This window comes from Pan troglodytes, chromosome 11 (genome assembly GCF_028858775.2).
Source record: "Pan troglodytes isolate AG18354 chromosome 11, NHGRI_mPanTro3-v2.0_pri, whole genome shotgun sequence".
NCBI lineage: Eukaryota > Metazoa > Chordata > Mammalia > Primates > Hominidae > Pan > Pan troglodytes.
In genome coordinates, this window is record NC_072409.2 from 75,262,313 (window position 1) to 75,281,983 (window position 19,671).

A 19,671-nucleotide genomic window follows, 5' to 3' on the forward strand; every position below is an offset into this window, starting at 1 on the left:
TATGAATTTTAGGAGGACACACACATTCAGACCATAGGAGGGGTATTAATTTTCATATCAAAACAATGGGTTCTGTTTCTGTCTTCAGCTTTAGCCTGTCATGAAAGATGGTCTCACCATATTGTATTTCATTCTAGCACTGAGTCTGCTGCTGACACAATGACAGGGGCCCTGAGTCTGCCCTTGGCTGGCCCTGTGCCCTGGAGCAAGTTACTTAACCTCTCAGAAACTTACCTTCCTTATGTCCTAAGTGAAAGGGTGATATTGACTGAAGAAAATGGGCTACAGGGTCTCCAAATTTCCTTTCTTCACAAAAGTTCCCGGATACAGTGATAAGACAGCCTATTTCTTATCTGACACAGATGATTATTTTTATTTACAATCTCAACCTGAATTGTCTTTTCCGTTTGGTGCGTATGTTGACCAGTGTGTCCTAACAAAGTAGATCTGTTTCATTCATTTGCAACTCTTTGTGAACATAAAGCATTTGCCACTTCAAGGACAAAAGCTGAGACCTAGGTCTGCAGATAATGGAAACAGCTGATATTTACTGAACACCTGCTATATGCCAGACACTTCTAAGTGCTGTATGTATATATATATATATATATATATATATATATATATATATATATATATATATATTAGCTTATTTAATCTGCACGTTAGCCCCAAATTAAATATTATCATTAGCTCCATTTTATAGGCAAGAAAACTGAGGCAACTCGCCCAAGGTCACACAGTCATTTGGGTATTCCACCTTCAGGGCCCATTCTTTCAACCACTCTTCTTTCTGCCTCTCAGTGGGTCAGGCTTTAGCACAGTGGCTGTTCTCCATCTTCACATCAATCAAGGGGAAAAACAGGTATGAGAGATGCAGGTTGGCATTCCTAGAAATTATGACACTTGAAAATTAGAACAAGACTTTCATTCACCAAAGATCTACTCTGTGCCTTCAAGATCATGCTTCAAGGCTCCTTTTCTCAGCCTGCTGTTCTCCTAAGTCAGATAAAAAAAAAATTAGGATGATAGTGGCAATGCAGGTTGGAAACTGGGTCATTTTTCTGAAATCATCTTTCTTTGCCAATGCCATTTTTGAATTCTTTCTGAGAATTAAAAAACAAACAAGCAAACAACCGATGTGGAACAATCTGTGGCAGATGGTTATTTCAGCTCTAGGTGAGTTTTTGTCATTATATTCTGGGAAATGGAAATTATTACTTTAGATAATCATCTGTTATTTTAGTGAACTGCCAGCTAGGAACTATTGTAGCTATACGGGTTTAGGATGGGGATTTTTTTTTTTTTTTCCTAGAGATTAGGACATAAATTATTTTCATTTGAATTCTGTGGAATTTTTGATGTTCAGCATGGGAGGGCATTTTCACTATAGTTCCTTGCTATGAGAATGATCTCTGGCATAGAAGAATTGGTATTCCGTGCCATTCTACTGAATATAAATAAGAAATCTAACAGTTCAGTTGGGGGTGGGAGAGGTGAGATGAAATTAGGCTTAAAGAACAAGTTAGCCCACTTTTCAAGGTTTAGCTTCCCCTGGAAAATACAGCAATAAACATCTAAACCATGGTATTCATTACCAACGCAAGTCCCTAATTAATTTATTTTATGTTAATTAAGTTTATAATTATATAGTAAAACATTTACTTTCTCCCTCAAGAAATTGACTGAATCTTCTGAAGGGGCTTTGTGACTGTAATTTAGGTGCAATTAGCCAGTTAAATTTAGTTAGGGTTTGGTTCATTTAGCTGCTGCCGGAAGATGGAAACAGGCACTGTCTCAGAAGCAAGTCTGGATAGACAGGATGTGTTCCTGGAGGCACGCCTCTCGCCTTTGGACAGCTAGTTCTGTTGTCTAGAACAACTGGAAGCCGAAGCTCTATCAAGATATAGTTTCTTTCTTTTTTTTTTTTGAGACGGAGTCTCGCTCTGTCGCCCAGGCTGGAGTGCAATGGCATGATCTAGGCCCACTGCAACCTCTGCCTCCTGGGTTCAAGTGATTCTTCCGGCCTCAGCCTCCAGAGTAGCTGGGATTACAGGCACCTGCCATCACACCAGCTAATTCTGTATTTTTGTAGAGATGGGGTTTTACCATGTTGGCCAGGCTGGTCTTGAACTCCTGACCTCAGGTGATCTGCCTGCCTCGGCCTCCCAAAGTGCTGGGATCACAGATGTGGGCCACCGTGCCTGGCCAAGATGTAGTTTTATAATTACCACCTATGTGTATATTCCTCAGGTGAGGAATGTAGAGTCAATTCCACAATAAAGGATAGAGGCAAACCCCTTTTGCAAAACATTTCCTTGTGGTCCCAGAATTGGAACTAAAGCCATGGAACAGTTCTCAGACCCTTTCTACCATGGGTGTGAAATCGCTGGCATTTGCCAGCATTCAGACACAGAGTGATATCAGCAGCCAGGACCCACCATTTGGCTGGAAGGACATCTTACCTCCCGAGAGGGGTTCAAGAGGGCACGAGCCCACCCTGTAGGTCTCTCAAGCTGGGGTTCTGGGGCCTTCCTCCAGGAACCTAAAGACTTCTTTCAGTTTGGGCCACCCTTTTCCAGGAGGAAATTGGAATTTTGGGGCCACTCTTTCAGTTTGGGCCACCCTTTTCCATGGGGAATTGGAATTTTTGAGCAAAGTTCCTTTCCATGACTTTTTGCTTCATAACTCATGACAAAGAATGTGTTTTGGCCCATGATTTACAATGCAATTGATGTGATCATTTGCAGTGGCTGCTGAGCTACTGCAGGCAGGGTTGGTGTTCACTGCTCGTGCCTGCGAATGGAAAGCTGGAAGGCACTAAGGTACTCACATTAGTTCTGGTTATCAGAACCTGTTAGATTTTTTTTCATCTCTATTGTAAAGTTGGATAACTGAGGTTCAGAGAGGTCCCCTCACTTGGCCAGCATCACACAGCTCAGGAGGGAAAGGGATAGGATCCAAACAGATGTTTCTGGTTTTAGACTGCTTCTTGCTGCCTAACCAGCGGCAGGTGGGTTTCTTTCAGGCATCACTGTAGAAATGAATCCTTTAGCACGAAATGCGTGGAATGACTGTACTTTTTAAAATTCAAATTCCAGTGGTACTAGTTAGTACAGACAGTCCCTGACTTAGGATGGTTCAACTTAGAATTTTTTAACTTTATGATCATGCAGTGGTGATGAGCATTCAGTAGAAAGTGGTTCGGTATTCTCCTGTGACGCTGAGCAGGGGCGGCAAGCCACATCTCTCAGTCAGTCACAGGATTCGGAGGGTAAACAACTGAGACCCTACAAGGTTTTGTGTTGCCGGGTGATTTTGCCCGGTTGTAGGCAAATATAAGTGTCTGAGCAGTTTTAAGGCAGGCCAGGCTATGCTATGATGTTTGGTAGGCTAGGTGTATTAAATACATTTTCAACGTACTATATTTTCAGCTCATGATGGGTTTATTAGGACATAATCCCATCATCAATTAAAGAGCTTCTGTTTAGTTCTGGGATCTTGGACAGTTAAATGATGGATGGTAAATGGCCATAATTGTGATGAGTGAAAGGAAAATTAATATATAATCCAGTCATTCCTGCTATACCCATGTAATTACACTGTGTCTTTTCATCTATGTGACATTTTAAATTTTTTACTGCTTTCGCAGAAGGAAATGCATTTGTCCATCACATGTTTTTCAAGGCCTCTTGTTCTTTAAGGAGATGATGATTCCTTTTTTAAGCTAAGAATTTGCATCGGGTTATGAAGTAAATCGCCTTTTCCTTTTAATCACTTTGACTTAGCAAACAACTTCCTGTAAGTTTTGGAAAACATCTCTTAAAATAATGTCAGATGTTTTGGGTACATTAAATTTTTATTTTAAAAAATATGAAATGCATTTTTTTCCAGTGTCTTGGGCCTGGTTGATTTTTAGCATGGTCACCATAATTTCTAACCAAGCTGTTATATTTGGAATGCCTTAGCTGGCCCTCCATACTTTAAAAAGAAAAATAAACTGCGAAATCTGGTGTGTGTATATAGAAATTTATGCCCTTTAGAATCCAGGGTTTTCCTCATATATAAATTCCACTTGAACCAAAGAATTATGAAGGGACTTCCTGCGCTCCAACATGAAGGAGTCGAGGAGAAGAGAGAATCCTTCAGAAAGAGGTGTTGCTGTGTAAAACCACTGAGGTTGGCACACGCCCCGCTGCTGTAAGACATTGTTGAGCATTAGGAAAGACAGTGAGGTGGGATGACTTAGCAGCATGGGCTTATTCCAAAATGAGCTCTTTGAGCAAATAAAAATGTCCCTGACAGCAGAGGCTTCTAGAACTGTGGGTTAATTTAACTCAAGTGAGGGGTTCTGTTGGCTGCCTCAGTCGGAACATATATAAGGCTGTGACCCTGGGATTGGCTTTGCACTTTTCAAGTTTCCTATTGAGAATCTGCTTTCAGATAGAGTAAGCTCTCTGTTTTAATGGGGCTTTTTGAAATGGGTCACCTGCTAAGCTTAAGGAGCGTGCATAGTGATCTGCCGTTGACAGTATCCTGAGGGTGCCACCAGATGTGGAAAAGCTTTAGGAGCGTGGATTCTGTGCTCGTGACGTGAATGAGTGGGTTCTCTTGAAGACTGATGAACAATTCAGGGATCTGCCCTTATAAACCTTGCTGGGATAAGACACGATCACTGGGGTTTAAGTTGGGTATGCCTCCCAGGATCTGATCTAGGACTTTCAATTTCTCTTACAGAGAAATGTCAATTAATGCCCCAGGTGGACTGACAAAGGGCAGGATGATCACCATTTCAACCTAACCTTCCCCAGATACCAACAGAGTGCCAAATGAGTCTGTGCCCACCCTGCTGTGGAGGAGAGGCACATTTTAATTCTCACTGTAGCTAGGTAATGTCTGAGATGATGGAAGTTCTACTAATGGTTGCTCCTGGGAAAAGGCACTAGAGAAAAAGGGGATGTCTGGGTAAAGAACCTTCTTCCTTCCTCATAATCCTCCTCTGTTTTCAAGTTTGGGCACATCCATTTCTTTGGTAAAAAGCTGAAGCCAGAGAAGTGTCTTTGAAGCCTGGAAGCTCCCTGCTCTGTGGCCACCCTCCCCATCAAGGGTCACACATCTGCCTGCAGCAGCGTCAGAAGCAGATATGCGGCCCTACCTTGGTCTGGGAGCAGGAGCTGGAGCAGTGGGCTGTTAATGTCCTCACTTGTGGGGGTGGGCAGTGAGGAGGAGGCAATAAGGCAGCAGCACATGGGGAGAGGGATACCCTCCGTGGGTCTGGGGATGACCACTTGAACTAGGTTCCTTGAAAAGCCACAGTTCAGTCCTCTGAATGAGGACTTCAGCAGTTTCACCTTGTGGGCTCCAGATCATAGGATGTTGGCCTACCTTCCAAGAAGTCCCTGGCCAAACGGAACCCAGGCCTTGCATTTTATCCCACTCTCAGGCAGAGTTGGGTAATTCATGTTTTTTGTAGTCAGTTCATGGGGATTATTAGCCCCACATATGTATGTTTCGCATTCCGGAATACTTGCTGCTTAGCTGAGGTTTCATTATCTTTTGCTCTTAGCTAATTTAAATGGAGATGGGATTTATCAGGTACCTGTATTCAAGTGAGGGTAATTTGTTTGACCCTCTTCTAGCTTAATTGGTACTGCTGGTGGATTTGACTTTTGGGACTTGCAGCAATAGGCAGAGACATCGGCCACACATAAGCCCCCCTGATTGTTGCTATCTTAACACGAATCCTAAATGTTAAAGATCTCCAAACTCTATTTCTGAAGTATTGCTTGGGATGCCTGATGAAAAAGTGTTGCTTCATGACAAATTTTATTTTCACCTACACTCTTTCTTCTAGGGTCAGCTTAAACTTGGACCTGGATTTATCTTCCTGTTTTGGAGGCTTATTATCTCTATTTTTACTCTTCAATAATTGTGTTCAGTCTCTGAACATGCTTGAGGGGTCTGAGGCGCATCAATACCAACCACTTTAAAAAAAAAAATTTCTCCTCCTCCTCTTCCTCCTTCTTTCTCTTGATTTTCATCTCCCCCACAATCATTATCGTCATCCTCACACAGGCACTGGCTGACCTATGTGTACTTCTTTTATGTGTTTTGTTGTACATTATTTACTTTGTACAAATTGATTCCCAGATCCACTTTGGTCAATGGCCTACAGTTTCAGCCAAAATTGGGCAGAGCCAAACAACTCACATTGTGTATATCTGAGGTTCTTGCAGATTTTATATAGTTATAGGTTGAATTGGGTAATGGATTTATATCATTAACCTCTTGTTTGGACTCTGTAGGTTTCAGCACTCTGGCTTCATATACTATAAAGAACTGGCTAGAGTATTTTGACGAAAATAAATTGAGGCACAAGATCTGTGGTGGCAGCAGCAACTGCATACTCTTCTGTGATGACATATATTGCTTATCTGTACTGACTATTTGAATCACTGATAAGCCCCTCTAGACTTAGAATTGTGGAATGACATCTTTAAGAAAATGTCATTTCACTCTACAGATATCTACCCTATAGATTTTTCAATATATGTTTATTGAAGCAAGACAGAAAGGCTAGACACACCCCAGGAGAACAATAGATTAATTTGGGTGTCTCCATGTGGTAGTAGTAAAGCCTTTTGAGCATCTGAGTACCTCTCAAACCACAAATTCATCTTTCTTTTTCTCTACTCCACTTAAAGCAATTTTAGGTGATTCTGTGGATGGGGCAATGGTATCAGTCTTTGGATGCATTCCCCATCCTCTGTGAAGTCTCTGAAATGGTAGTTGTTGAGTCCTCGGACACTTGTCATCAGAGCCTGCTGATTAGAGCACATTCCCCTTAGAATTGTTGAGTTTTAACTGTGCAATAACTTTGGCTTTCCTTACAAATTCCAGCTTTGCCAAGTGTGCTTTCTACTTTCATTTTCAGCTCATAATGAAACTTCATTTTGCAACATCAGACCAGAGCTTTTCCTTTAAAAGCCTTCCTGACCATCTCAGTAATTTTAGTTTTTCACCTCCAGCTAATAAATGGACCACGTTTTTTTCCCTTTGTCCCGCATACACTACTGTAATTTTGATCAAAGTGAGAATTAGAATAAACCAAGTCTAGCACCTTTTCCCCAGGAGATTAAAATGCTCCAGGAAGTACTCACTGTGTGTCCACGTGTCTAACTCTGCAGCCTTCACTATACTTCTGAGAAAAATGTGATTTCGTACTGGAAGCTTTGGAATGCCTGGCCTCACCCAGTTGCCAATGAGAAGCAGTAGATCCTGCATTGTGTTGCATCCTTCATTCTCCTTCAATTCAGTTGGGTTGTTGAGTACACTGAAGTTTGCTATGGTTTGAATGTTTGTCCCCTCTGAAACTCATGTTGAAACTTAACCCCCAATGTGGCAGTATAGAGAGTTGAGGCCTTTAAGAAATAATTGGGTCATGAGGCCTCTGCCCTCATGAATAGATGGGTTCATTCATGGATCAGTGGATTAATGGATTGTCACAGGAGTGGGACTGGTGGCTTTATACAAAGAGTAAGGGACAGCTGTACTAGCACACTCAGCCTCCTGGGCGTGTCATGCCCTGTACTGCCTTTGAACTCTGCAAAGATTTCCCACCAGCAAGAAGGCCCTCACAAGATACAGCCCCTCGACCTTGGACTTGTCAGCCTCCATAACTGTAAGAAATAAATTCCTTTTCTTTATAAATTACCCAGTTTCAGATATTCTAAGCAACAGAAAACAGACTAAGACAAATAAAACTCAACATTTAGACCTTACTATTGTGAAACCAAAAATGCCTTCAGCTCTTGGTATTTGTGTGAGGCCATGTTGAGCATAGAAAATGTATAGATGTGCTCCCTCTGTCCTCCTGTGGGATGAAGTCTGAGATGGAGGGAAATCAAAATAAAATAAACACAAGTTTTAAAAGGTACAAAAGAAGGTCCATGAGTGGAAGTGAATGCTTCAGAAGTTTAGAGGAGGGTGAAGTAGGTACTTGCAGGAGAAGGCTTTTGCACTGGATCTTGAAGAATAGTCTGAGCGTCTCAAAGGAGAGCTCATTTGGTGGGAGGAGATCCAGGAGAAGGGATAGTATGTGGACAAAGTACATCCTCGGGAAGCAAAAGGGGTGTTTTAGGGATGTTTAAGCAACTTCTGGATTGAGCACAGAGAAGAAAGGACCAGGACCAAGACCAGGACCTAAATTTATATATGGGGAGATTTCTGCTACAGGTGCAGATGATACCTTTGCCAAAGAGGGACTGACAATTCCGAGGCTCTGAGTTTAGATTTCAGCTCTCTCCTTCATTCTTGGGTGACCTTGGACAATTCATATTCACCATGTGAGTTGAGCCAGTTATCTATAAAATAGAAAAAGCGACAACAGCAAGGGATAGTTGGTGCAGCAACCAACAGATATGAAGTGCTCCACAAATATCAAATTAAGACAATAGGTGTTTAAGCCCAGATGCTGAACAAAGCACAACTGTACCTTGCTCACATCTCACTTTGTGATGGAGAGTTTTTGAACCCACTGTATTCTAGACACACGATGTTATGAGAACATAGGAGTTTATTATTTCATTTTACCTAGTAAACATTTTCCAGAAGACTTAAAAGGCATTTGTTTTGCTTTCCAATGAAGGTGAGCTGCTACCTTGTTGCCCCATCCACCAGATCATCTCCAATGGCACCATGCCACGCAGATGCTCAAGTTGGCAGTTTTCTGCTTGAACTCTCCCAATGACAAATGTGATAAGATTTGCTTTTTTAGATAGCAGCTGCATCTTTCTTCCGTTCCCTTCACTTCCTTTGGGCTCAGCAGTTTTCCTTTTTGCTCCAGATAAACTGCTGTTAATTTAAATGTACTGCAGATCCTTGCCATTTTATGGCTGATTGCTTCTGAGTAATAGGAGGAAAATGTGTGCATGTTTGAATGTAAATAAATTTAAATGGGTTGTGAGCCAATGATAAAAAAGCAGAGCACTTCGCTGACCTTCAACTCCCTTCCCTTCCCAGTCTTTCCCTTTGAAAAGGTCAATGAGTAGATCCTAAATCAGCAAATAGCAGAGGTTGAGTTTCAGGCCACATCCAGTTTCTTCCTTCTCTGTTTTCAACTTTACATCCCATTTCTCAGATAGCACCTGCTTTATCCTTGTTCCTATATAGCTCAGCTAGTGCGTGCAATGGTGGCAAAGTTTCTCTAAAGTTGTTTTTGATAAAGGAGCTGGTCTCACGGTAACTACCATGCACCATCGGAATGCTACAAATGCTTCAGAATGTCACATTGTCAAAATATCTATATTTCAGGCTCATAAGCTAGACAGCTCGTTTGGCTGCTAAACCCACAAGATGTTCAGCCATTTGTTGTGGTCTAAAAACTTTCCCCCTCACAAGGAGAAAATAATCTTCTATTGTTTTATATCATTTTGTGGTCTTTTGAGTCTTTTATAATATGAGAGGGCAAAAGTTATGAGATCCTGATAGGTAAATTGTGGCCTGGATTGAATTTTGCTATCAATCTCTCTTGAAATCAAATTAATTTTTCAATATGTAGTGAAATATCTTTAGTCTGTCCACAGTATGGGAAGATCAAGGGTATGAAAGAGTAGGGTGACTTGCCTTCTTTGAGGTGAAGGGGGTGGAAGTGGTAGTTTGCATGTTGCTTACAATTGCAACAGGCTGGCTTTTCCTCAGAAGAAAAATGCCGTATGTGTTTTTATGGCGGCTTCACTTGTTTTTATTGCATGGGCGTGTGGAGCTGAGATCTACTTCTTTGGGAAGGATGGATCACAAAAGGCAAGCACAAGAAGGTTGCAGAGGGACACTTGACATCAATTGAAATAGGGGCCAGGGCAGTTGCATCCTGAGTGGATGGCAATGGTCCAGTAGAACCGTCATCTGGCAAAGTTAGCTGTGTTTCCAACTGTAATAATTAGTGAGCCTGGAGGGGCTTGTGGCAGGAAAATAGCAGATAGAAACAAAGAAAGAGAAGCCTGGTTAAGTTCCTGCTGTAAACATGCTGGGATTAGTAAACTCTTGGAGTTCCTGTGCCATAAACCCATTGGAAATAAGCCTTTATACCAGCAGGTTAATCGTGTTATTGAGTCAACAAATCTTTTTATTCTGGGGTCATGCTGTCTCTATCACTAAGTTTCTCCTGTTTTTATTGACAGAGTTGACATCCTTATATTAATACTCATATTGTTTCAGTGGGAAAGAATTTGAGCTCCACCCTCTTAAAAGCTAAGAAGTTTGATTTGTTAATTTGGCATGCTCATTTTACATGCCATAGTGCACTGTTAAACTAGCTCAGCTTCTGTTTGCCTGGAGGCAAAACTTTTAGAAGGAGACTGGAGACAGATATGAAGGAGAATTAATCAGTGCTACTGAGTACTTCCTAAATTCTTAGGGCTTTTGTGGGTGATTAAATCCATAAATGATGTTTGGCATCTGTACTGAGTTCTTTTGGAAGGGCAGGAGGGAGAAATGCCATGGAAATTAAGCTCCATAGACTCTTTTAGCATTGTTGTAAATGATGACACAGATTGGTGGTGGTAGTTACAGTTCCGGAGGCAGATGACACTAGCACTTGGCAGACCAGACACCAGGTGGAGGAAGATGGAGAGTCTACATGGTTGGGCTTAGAGGCGTCTTCCGAAGTTGAACTTGAAAATGTATCGGAAATTTCTATTACCACATGGTCTATTTTGCCACTTATGGATCTAATAAAGATTCATGCAAATTAAACACAGTATTATGTATACTAGAACCTTCACTGATCCACTGGGTTTCCATGGGCAAGTTCAGTGAAAGCTCACTGTCTTCTTCTTGCAGAACTTATCTCATAGGGTTATTGTAAAAATAAAAAAGAATAGTTTGGGTGCAATGCTAAGTAGAGAACCTGGTGCAAAGTAGATTCACTGTCATTTATTGAGCAAATTATTTACTCATCTTTCTCCTTCTATGGGGCAATGAAGCATTTGAGGTCAAGGAACTGTGTTTTCTTTATTTTTGTAACATTTATCACAGCGTCTACTGTTTGGTTGGTGCTTAACAAATGTAGGATTACTTAATGTTAGATATTATACATCATATTATTTATATATTATTATATATAATATATACATATACTATATGTCTTATAGATATAATATATACATATACAATGTACTGCATGTTGTATGCTATATAAGTTATATAATGAATACTACATCTCCATATGTGTCATATATTTGCTATAATACTTAAAGTTAAGCAACTAATTAATTATTTTATATTAGGATTCTTAGAAAAGAATAGCTGGGCTTGGTGGCTCACGCCTGTAATCCCAGCACTTTGGGAGGCCGAGGTGGGTAGATTGCTTGAGGTCAGGAGTTTCAGACCAGCCTGGGCAACATGGTGAAACCCTGCCGCTACTAAAAATACAAAAATTAGCCGCGCGTGGTGGCACATGCCTATAATCCCAGCTACTTGGGAGGCTGAGGCAAGAGAATTGCTTGAACCTGGGAGGCAGAGGTTGCAGTGAGCCGAGATCTCACCACTGCACTCTGGCCTGGGCAACAGAGCAATACTCTGTCTGGAAAAAAAAAAAGAAAGAAGAGAAAAGAATCTAACTATTTGTATTGTCTAGTATTTCACCAGTTAAAGTTAGCCAGTTCTCTGGGCCAGTTGCTGAGTAACTAATCAGTTCTTTTAGAAAAGATTTGCTAAAATTAGCTGGGGAAAGAAAATCAGGATTTGGGTAGATAGGTATTGTTGAAACTAATTCCCCTCACCCATAAAGACAAATATTAGGTTGGTGCAAAAGTAATCATGGTTTTTGCCATTGAAAGTAGTGGCATTACTTTTGCATGAACCTATGTATAAAAATTCTTCAAGGGTCATTTGTATTGTACACAGATGTTTCCTCCTTAAAGTAAGCTGCTAACAGCTGACACGGTTGTGGATGGAGCTGTATGCAGAAATCCTTCGCATTTCTTTTCCTTGTTTCATGTACCATGTAAAATCAGTTTTAAGTTTAAAACTAAGTTGCTCAATAATGAGATGCCCATTTCCCCCAACTTCTGTTCTGTTATTATATATTGCTCTATGGTTTAAAGTGTATTCCATGTTGTGTCTCATTTTTGATGTTTATTTATTATGTTCATTTGAAAGTTATTGTACTTGTATGTTAATTTTCATTGATTTTTCTTTTGAGCATGACTTATGTTTTATTTTGTGTTTCTTTTAGGTTTTGTTTTGTTTCATAAGATCCCACTGGATGGGTAGCTGAAATAAAGGAAAAGACAGAGAAAGGGGCTGTGGTGCTTGTTGGTTGATGCTGCCATGTAAGCTGGACTCCTGGGACTGCTGTTGGCTTATCCCGGGAAGTGCTGCTTATCTGGGGTTTTCTGGTAGATGTGGGCGGTGTTTGGAGGCTGTACTATATGAAGCCTGCATATACTGTGAGCTGTGATTGGGGAACACCAATGCAGAGGTAACTCTCAGGCAGCTAAGCAGCACCTCAAGAAAACATGTTAAATTAATGCTTCTCTTCTTACAGTAGTTCAAATACAAAACTGAAATGAAATCCCATTGGATTGTACTTCTCTTCTGAAAAGTGTGCTTTTTGACCCTACTGGACATTTATTGACTTAATTGCTTCTGTTTATTAAAATTGACCTGCAAAGTTAAAAAAAATTAAAGTTGAGAACAGGTATAAGTGCACACTGAATAGTCTAATCTACATGTAACATATATTTTAGTATGATTTTCTATACTCTAATCAGCACTGAATTCAGAGGGTTTGACTTTTTCATCTATAACACAGTGACTAAAAGAGTTAAGGGTATATATACCATCACTTTGGGACTTGGTAGTATTATTAAAAGGTTATTTCCTTCACTGTCAATAAAAGTCCAAATGTTTAGCTTAGGTCTGAGAGTCAAACAATGTTAAGGATTGTCTTAAACTTCCTTAGCCAGCAAAACAAAACAAAACAAACAAATGAAAAACGTTTAAAAAGAAGAAGAAGAAGAAAAACAAGAACAAGCAGCAACAGCTGTTTTGTTGGGGCTATGGATTTAGGTTAGGCATAGTCAATTTCAGAATAACTAAGAGTGGAATATATGCATATGGTGAAATTATAACCTTGCCCTTTTTTATTTGCCCTCTGCGATCCACCTGCTTTTTAGAAGTCTGCCGAGTGAGAAGGCCACAGTATCTCATGCTGTTTGCATTACAGAACTGCAGCTTTTCTACTCTGAAAAGGCCTGGGAGCAGAATGGCTGGCCTGCTGTGAGCAGGAGAGGAGATTCTAAGAAGGATAGTCCCCCCTACAACATACTGTCATACTGCTGGGTTTTCATGGGTAGGAAAGCTTGTCCTGACCCCAGCAGCAAAGAGGTGGCAGGTCGCTAATGAATATATGCTTTATAATGTCCTTCTTCATTGCTGAGAGGGCAGCCTTAGAGCTATGGATTTCTGCATCCCCCCTGAGTCTGACCCATGGACACCTGTTTCATTCACTTTAGCATCACAGTGACCTTCGTATGCTCTGTTCAGTCTGTGTCAGGCAGTATGCTTGTCCTGAAGAGAGGTTTGGCTATCCCCACCCCACCCCACCCCACCCTGTTCCTTTTTTGTCAGGAGGACTTCAGAGCCAGGCCTGCAGCATTTTGTTTGAAAACACAATCAGCTCTGACAGTTAGACATGCACACAGACGCCATAGCTGGATTGGAAACATTGATGTTTTAAAAATTTATTTTTTTTTGGAAATAGTTGCACAAATGCTGCAATTTAGCTTTAAGGTTCTATAGATTTTTAACTAGTCCAACACAGTCAGAAACATTGTTTTGAATCCTCTGTAAACCAAGGCATTAATCTTAATAAACCAGGATCCATTTAGGTACCACTTGATATAAAAAGGATATCCATAATGAATATTTTATACTGCATCCTTTACATTAGCCACTAAATACGTTATTGCTTGATGAAGACCTTTCACAGAATCCTATGGATTGCAGCATTTCACTTGGCTACTTCATACCCATGCCTTAAAGAGGGGCAGTTTCTCAAAAGCAGAAACATGCCGCCAGTTCTCAAGTTTTCCTCCTAACTCCATTTGAATGTAAGGGCAGCTGGCCCCCAACGTGGGGAGGTCCGAACATTTTCTGAATTCCCATTTTCTTGTTCGCGGCTAAATGACAGTTTCTGTCATTACTTAGATTCCGATCTTTCCCAAAGGTGTTGATTTACAAAGAGGCCAGCTAATAGCAGAAATCATGACCCTGAAAGAGAGATGAAATTCAAGCTGTGAGCCAGGCAGGAGCTCAGTATGGCAAAGGTTCTTGAGAATCAGCCATTTGGTACAAAAAAGATTTTTAAAGCTTTTATGTTATACCATGGAGCCATAGAAAGGCTATGGATTGTTTAAGAACTATTTTAAAGTGTTCCAGACCCAAAAAGGAAAAAAAAAAAAAAAGAATATTTGTACCCAACAGCTAGAAGGATTGCAAGGTAGATTTTTGTTTTAAAATGGAGAGAAGTGGACAGATAAGGCCATTTAATATATCAAAGATCAGTTGACATCTCCTAGGGAATGATGAAAACAGCAGGCTATTAGAAAATTATTTCATATAGTTCTCGTGTTCTTTTCTTTTTTTTAATCCCTGAAGGGATGATCAGTAACATAGCTTCTCTTTTCTGTACTCTAGACCACCCCTTTTCATCATTTTGCTTTTTATGTCTCCCATAAGAAATGTGCTTTTTAGAGCTTCCTAATGCATGTGTTGCATTATTGCAGCATCAGAAAAGGAGAGGTAGCATTTTTGCTGAAATCGGGCCTGTCACTCTCCAATAAAGGTTCTGGCACTTCAATGCCAGGCAGGTCTCCTAGACGAACAGAATGATTTGTGTGAGCCGATGCCTGCCCTTCCAGAGGGTACACTGTCCCCAGCCGCAGCCAACTGTGTCCCACAGGAATGGGAGCCTAGGTTTCCAAATCTTGTGATTCTTTAGGAGAAACATGAAACCTGGATTTCATGTGAAATGTCCCGATTGTTAAAAAGTTGGCTCGATTATTTTTAAAACATTTTGTAAGCCAATAAAAGTCTGTGGGCTGCCAGTTTATTACTTTTCTCTTAAAACATGATCATTGTTCTCTCACGGTATCCTTCTGTCCTTCCGTTGCAAATTCACTTTTCTTTCTTCCTGACATTGCCATTGAGGGCTTTGTTACCACAAGCTAAGAAACTGAGTTTAACAGCCCAGTTATCTGCAACATGTCAATTACCTTTGCTCCTCTCCTGTGATTCCCACCATGCTGTGACCCTCAGCTGTCTCCCTTTGCTGGGAATTCTGCACCAATGTCTCCCCTCAACCCATTCCCTGGTTGGTCCTACTCCCGTGTGGCCAGAGACATCCTAGCAAATCCTTCCTCCTATTATATCTGACACTAATTTCTTTTCAACAGCGCTCATGTCTCTTGGCCCAGTCAGGTGCTGCCAGGTTTAGATAGGAAAGTACATGTCCCATTTTCATGGGTGCCCTTAATGTGGTCCACGTCCTATATCTTATTATATTTACTCATGGCTCAATGGGGGCCTCCAGAGACCCTCTCAGGCTGCTGAGCTAGACTAAGGAATGCATCCACTGTCATCACATGAGACACTGACTCTGTGACGACAAAAGTACAAACAGTCTGAGGCTAAGAAAGGTTCATCTCACAACAGGAAAAACAAATCTCAACACACATTAGAGATAATTGATTCAGGGGTTTTCTCTCCCAGTCTCCCAGCAGGGACTGATTTCATTTCTGACCCACTAGGTTTTCTTTCCAGAAATAGGTAGCAAAGACAAGAACTAAACAATCCCAGCCCCACCCAGCAACACAGAACACAGGAGTTTGCTTTTGGCTTCTCACTCTCCAAGTAACCCTGAATTAGGCCCAGAATGGCTGAGGCTTGGAGCATCTCCTCAGACAGAGCACAGGCGACACCTCTTCAGGGGTGTGTGGATTAAATAGCTCGAAGAGCTGAAGACAGAAAACCAGTTTCACGCCAGGTGCGAGAGAGAGCATAATGGAAGGAAGCCCGCTTTCTCTCTCCTCTTCTTTTCTCTTTATTTCTTTAGAGCACTTGACTTTTTTTTTCTCTCTCTCTCTAGTATTCTAAACTGACCCCATGACCAACTGAGAATTTATTTTTGTTTCATTGGTTGTTTCACAGAATTAGAACACACACGACTTTTTATTCCTCCATTGCAAAATGGAATCAAGATACTACACAAGACCTGTGCTTTCTTCCTTTGCATGATTTACACCTCCGCCTGTTTTGGTGCTAGCTGTCTAGAACTTCTCTCTTGGTTTGAATCTGATTCCTTCACACTACACTAGAAGTTTATTTCATCTTGTTTTGTCTAGACTTCAGATACAGAAGGACAGCTGGACTGAGGACAAGCAATTCCATCTAGCATAGGGTCTCTCAGGGTTGGTGCATCCAGCCACATGGGCAGGGCCAGTCACATCTAGTCTATGTCCCCAGAGCCCTTGGAGTTGCGCAGCTTAGCTGACTTGACTCCAAGGAAATTAGTACAGAAGTAACCACTCTATTAAGTGTGTTCTGCTATGTTCACATGCCTGTAGTACCTGCAAACCATGCCAGGTTCATCTAAAGACATAGGGGAAGATTAAGGACTCTTTTGGACAGACCATGAATTGAATTTGCTACCAGGTGCTGCCAGACTGAATTTGGCTGACAGAACTCCCAGCCCAGGAAAGTTCCATGACAATGACTGTCGCAGAAGGAAATTTCCCACTAAAGTCAGTCCATTTTCAAGTTTTGGTCTTCAGAGACAAAAGAACGTCCCAGCCACCTGATTTTGATGGTGAGGTAACTCTAAGTTGAATTCAGGCTAGTGTTGCAGTATAGCTTTGGCATGTTCATGAGTGAGCACCCAGAATGTGTTGAACCAACCCCCACCCCTAACTACTGACTATGACTGCAGTGGGTTTTTATGGGGAAAAAAAAAGTGTGAAAAGCAAAAAGAAAGGAACAGAGATTTTTTTATCACCTTTATTGTAAGACAGTCCATTTACGAATTGAGTATAAACACATACAAAGTAACAAGAGATTCCTAAGAAACGCAAATCCTTGAGTTTCACGCACTTCATGTTCAACCATTTGCTGTAATCCAGAGGCAGCCTGTGAATCATTCTCATGCCCTGTTTTTTTTTTTTTTTTTCCTATAATGGTCTGGATTTAAAAGCCATCTTTTCCACATTTTCTGTAAATAATGGATAATCATTTAAAAAATTTTATTTTTAGTGCTGTTTTAACAATGTAGATAGATCATAAATGTACTTGCTGAATTCAATCATTTTTAACAAGCCAATAAAGTTTGATAATTCATCTCCATGTGTCTTGCATTCTCTGTAGATCTTGTGTACTTCCTCACACTTCCTCAAGTGTGTGCTGTCACCTGAGTGCCCTTGGTTGTGTTCAGAACTGAAGACTTTAGAAGAAACAGTGTGAGAAATGTCACGGAGAGTTTCAGGGGAGTACCAGGCCCATTTCAGACTCTGTGATAAATTATCCCCCCAAAAAGGTCTTTTAAAATTCCTGTCAGTATGAATTGTCCATTCATTGTTTACTGATTCTTGCATCAGAAATATTTTATTTGGCTAAAAGGCAATCCTTAAAAAAAAAAAAAAACTTATGGGAATTTTTTTAAAAAACCCTAAATTCTATGGCAAAGCCCTTTGGTATTTTAAAAATTTGAAATGACCCAGGTCACAATAAGAGAGTATACTCAATGCTCTGTTTCTCTATTCTAAATGACTTTGTGGACATATAAACATAATGACTTGTACTTGAAAGCGAGAGAGAGGGGAATATGTTGGATGTAGAGGGAAGATACCATGAGACCATAACAGTTAGCATGGTGCCCACACTTCATGTCCCTTTTGTCTCTATCCTCAGGTCAGCTGCATGGTTCCTGCCCCATTTTTCCCATTGAAAACAGGATGTAAAAGTGAGGTTTGTAGGACCTCAGGCTCCAATTCATTTGAGCCTGCCATTCCCTTCTGTTGACACCCAAAGGGTTTTGCTCTAAATCAGACTTAGGGATTGGAAAAACTAATCTAGTGTGACCTCATGCTTTATCAAGTCAAGTATACTGCCCCTCTTATAAAAGCCCAGTGTTGGGCTGGGCGTGGCGGCTCACACCTATAATCCCAGTACTTTGGGAGGCTGAGGCGGGCGGATCATGAGGTCGAGAGTTCAAGACCAGCCTGGCCAATGTGGTGAAACCCTGTCTCTACTAAAAATACAAAAATTAGCTGGGCGTGGTGGCGGGCGCCTGTAATCTCACCTATTCAGGAGGCTGAGGCAGGAGAATCATTTGAACCCAGGAGGTGGAGTTTGCAGTGAGCCAAGGTTGCGCCATTGCACTCCAGCCTGGATGACACAGCAAGACTCCATCTCAAAAAAAAAAAAAAAAAGAAAAGAAAAAAGCCCAGACTTCCGTGTTAGTGACTTGTGCTTTTTCCAAACTCCCTTCTCCATTTGTTGAACGAAGAACAGGTTGCATCTAACATCTGAAGGTCATATGATAATTTGGAGTGGCAGGCATTTGTCACAGACTATGCAGGTTTGAATCCCAGCTATGCTCACAAACAATATAATCTTGGGAAAGTTCTTTCACTGCTCCGTGCTTCAATTTCTTCCTTTGCAGAATGAGATGACGGTAATAAGAATAGTACAATATTTACCTCACTGGGCTCTTATAAGAGTGAAATGAGATGGCTCAGGTAAAGCCCTTAGCACATTGCCTGGCAAGTGGGACACTCGGTATTGCTAATAACTAATACTTCAAAGGAGCTTTGGTTGGCGAGTCGTTGGGTGTACCTCGGTAAATGTCCACGAATTACAAACCCACTCGCATATCTTGGTCATATGCAGATTGTGTGGTTGCAAATAATGGAAACCAAATGAAAGGAAACTTCACTCACTGGGTCATCCTGGGTGTGGCCCAACCTTTGAAGGCCACCTTGGAATTGTTTCAGGAGTTATTAGGATTCTGCTCTTGAATTCTTCTCTTTATCCAAGCTAATTCTTACACACTGATTCTGCCTCAGGTTTGATTTTGATAAAATAAGTGGATCTGATTTATTTGGCCAATATTCTAATAGTTCCATGAGTTTGAATGATGGTCTGTTATTTGCAAATTCTTGGAGAAATAGCTCTGAATGTCTTACACTGAATACAGCTGGCCTCACTAGTTCTCATTTTGTTAATTCAGATTTCTTTTTATCATTTCAACAGGGAATGCATTAACTTTAATTTTTGAATTATCTATTTAAAAATCTTTGGCTAAGAATGTAAGTAACAACTTAGCCAAAAAATTGTTTCAAAGAAAAGACAGTTTCAAGTTCCCTCAAGACTTAGAAACGAGTATTCACAGGCAATGAGTTATGAATAACTAGATTATTCTTTTCCTTCCTGAAGTCGTTTCTGGTAATAGCTCTAGAAGGCCACACATGATTGGCCTAGTTGGAACTACTTCATGTTTGAAGTCATAAATTGCATGTTATTAAAAATACTTCATAATTTGCACTTTTTTCCTATCATTAAATCATTTTAAATGAGTGGCGTTGATGTATTTCTAGCACTTAATTTAGGACAATT

At 40.8% G+C, this 19,671-nt stretch overlaps 1 protein-coding gene across 16 annotated transcripts in view; it reads left to right on the top strand.

Moving 5' to 3' along the window:
• NTRK2 (neurotrophic receptor tyrosine kinase 2) overlaps positions 1-19,671 on the top strand; it is a 358,176-nt gene that overhangs the window by 129,877 nt on the left and 208,628 nt on the right. For 4 of the 16 annotated variants that reach the window (XM_016961053.4, XM_054658057.2, XM_063787837.1 and 1 more), the window contains one exon: positions 12,236-17,394. The exons of the other annotated variants lie outside the window; for them this stretch is intronic. In XM_016961053.4, the coding sequence (XP_016816542.1) occupies positions 12,236-12,273 (38 nt within the window). In that variant the 3' untranslated portion in view covers positions 12,274-17,394. Of the gene's footprint in view, positions 1-12,235; positions 17,395-19,671 lie in introns of those variants that run through there. 16 annotated transcript variants of the gene reach the window in all.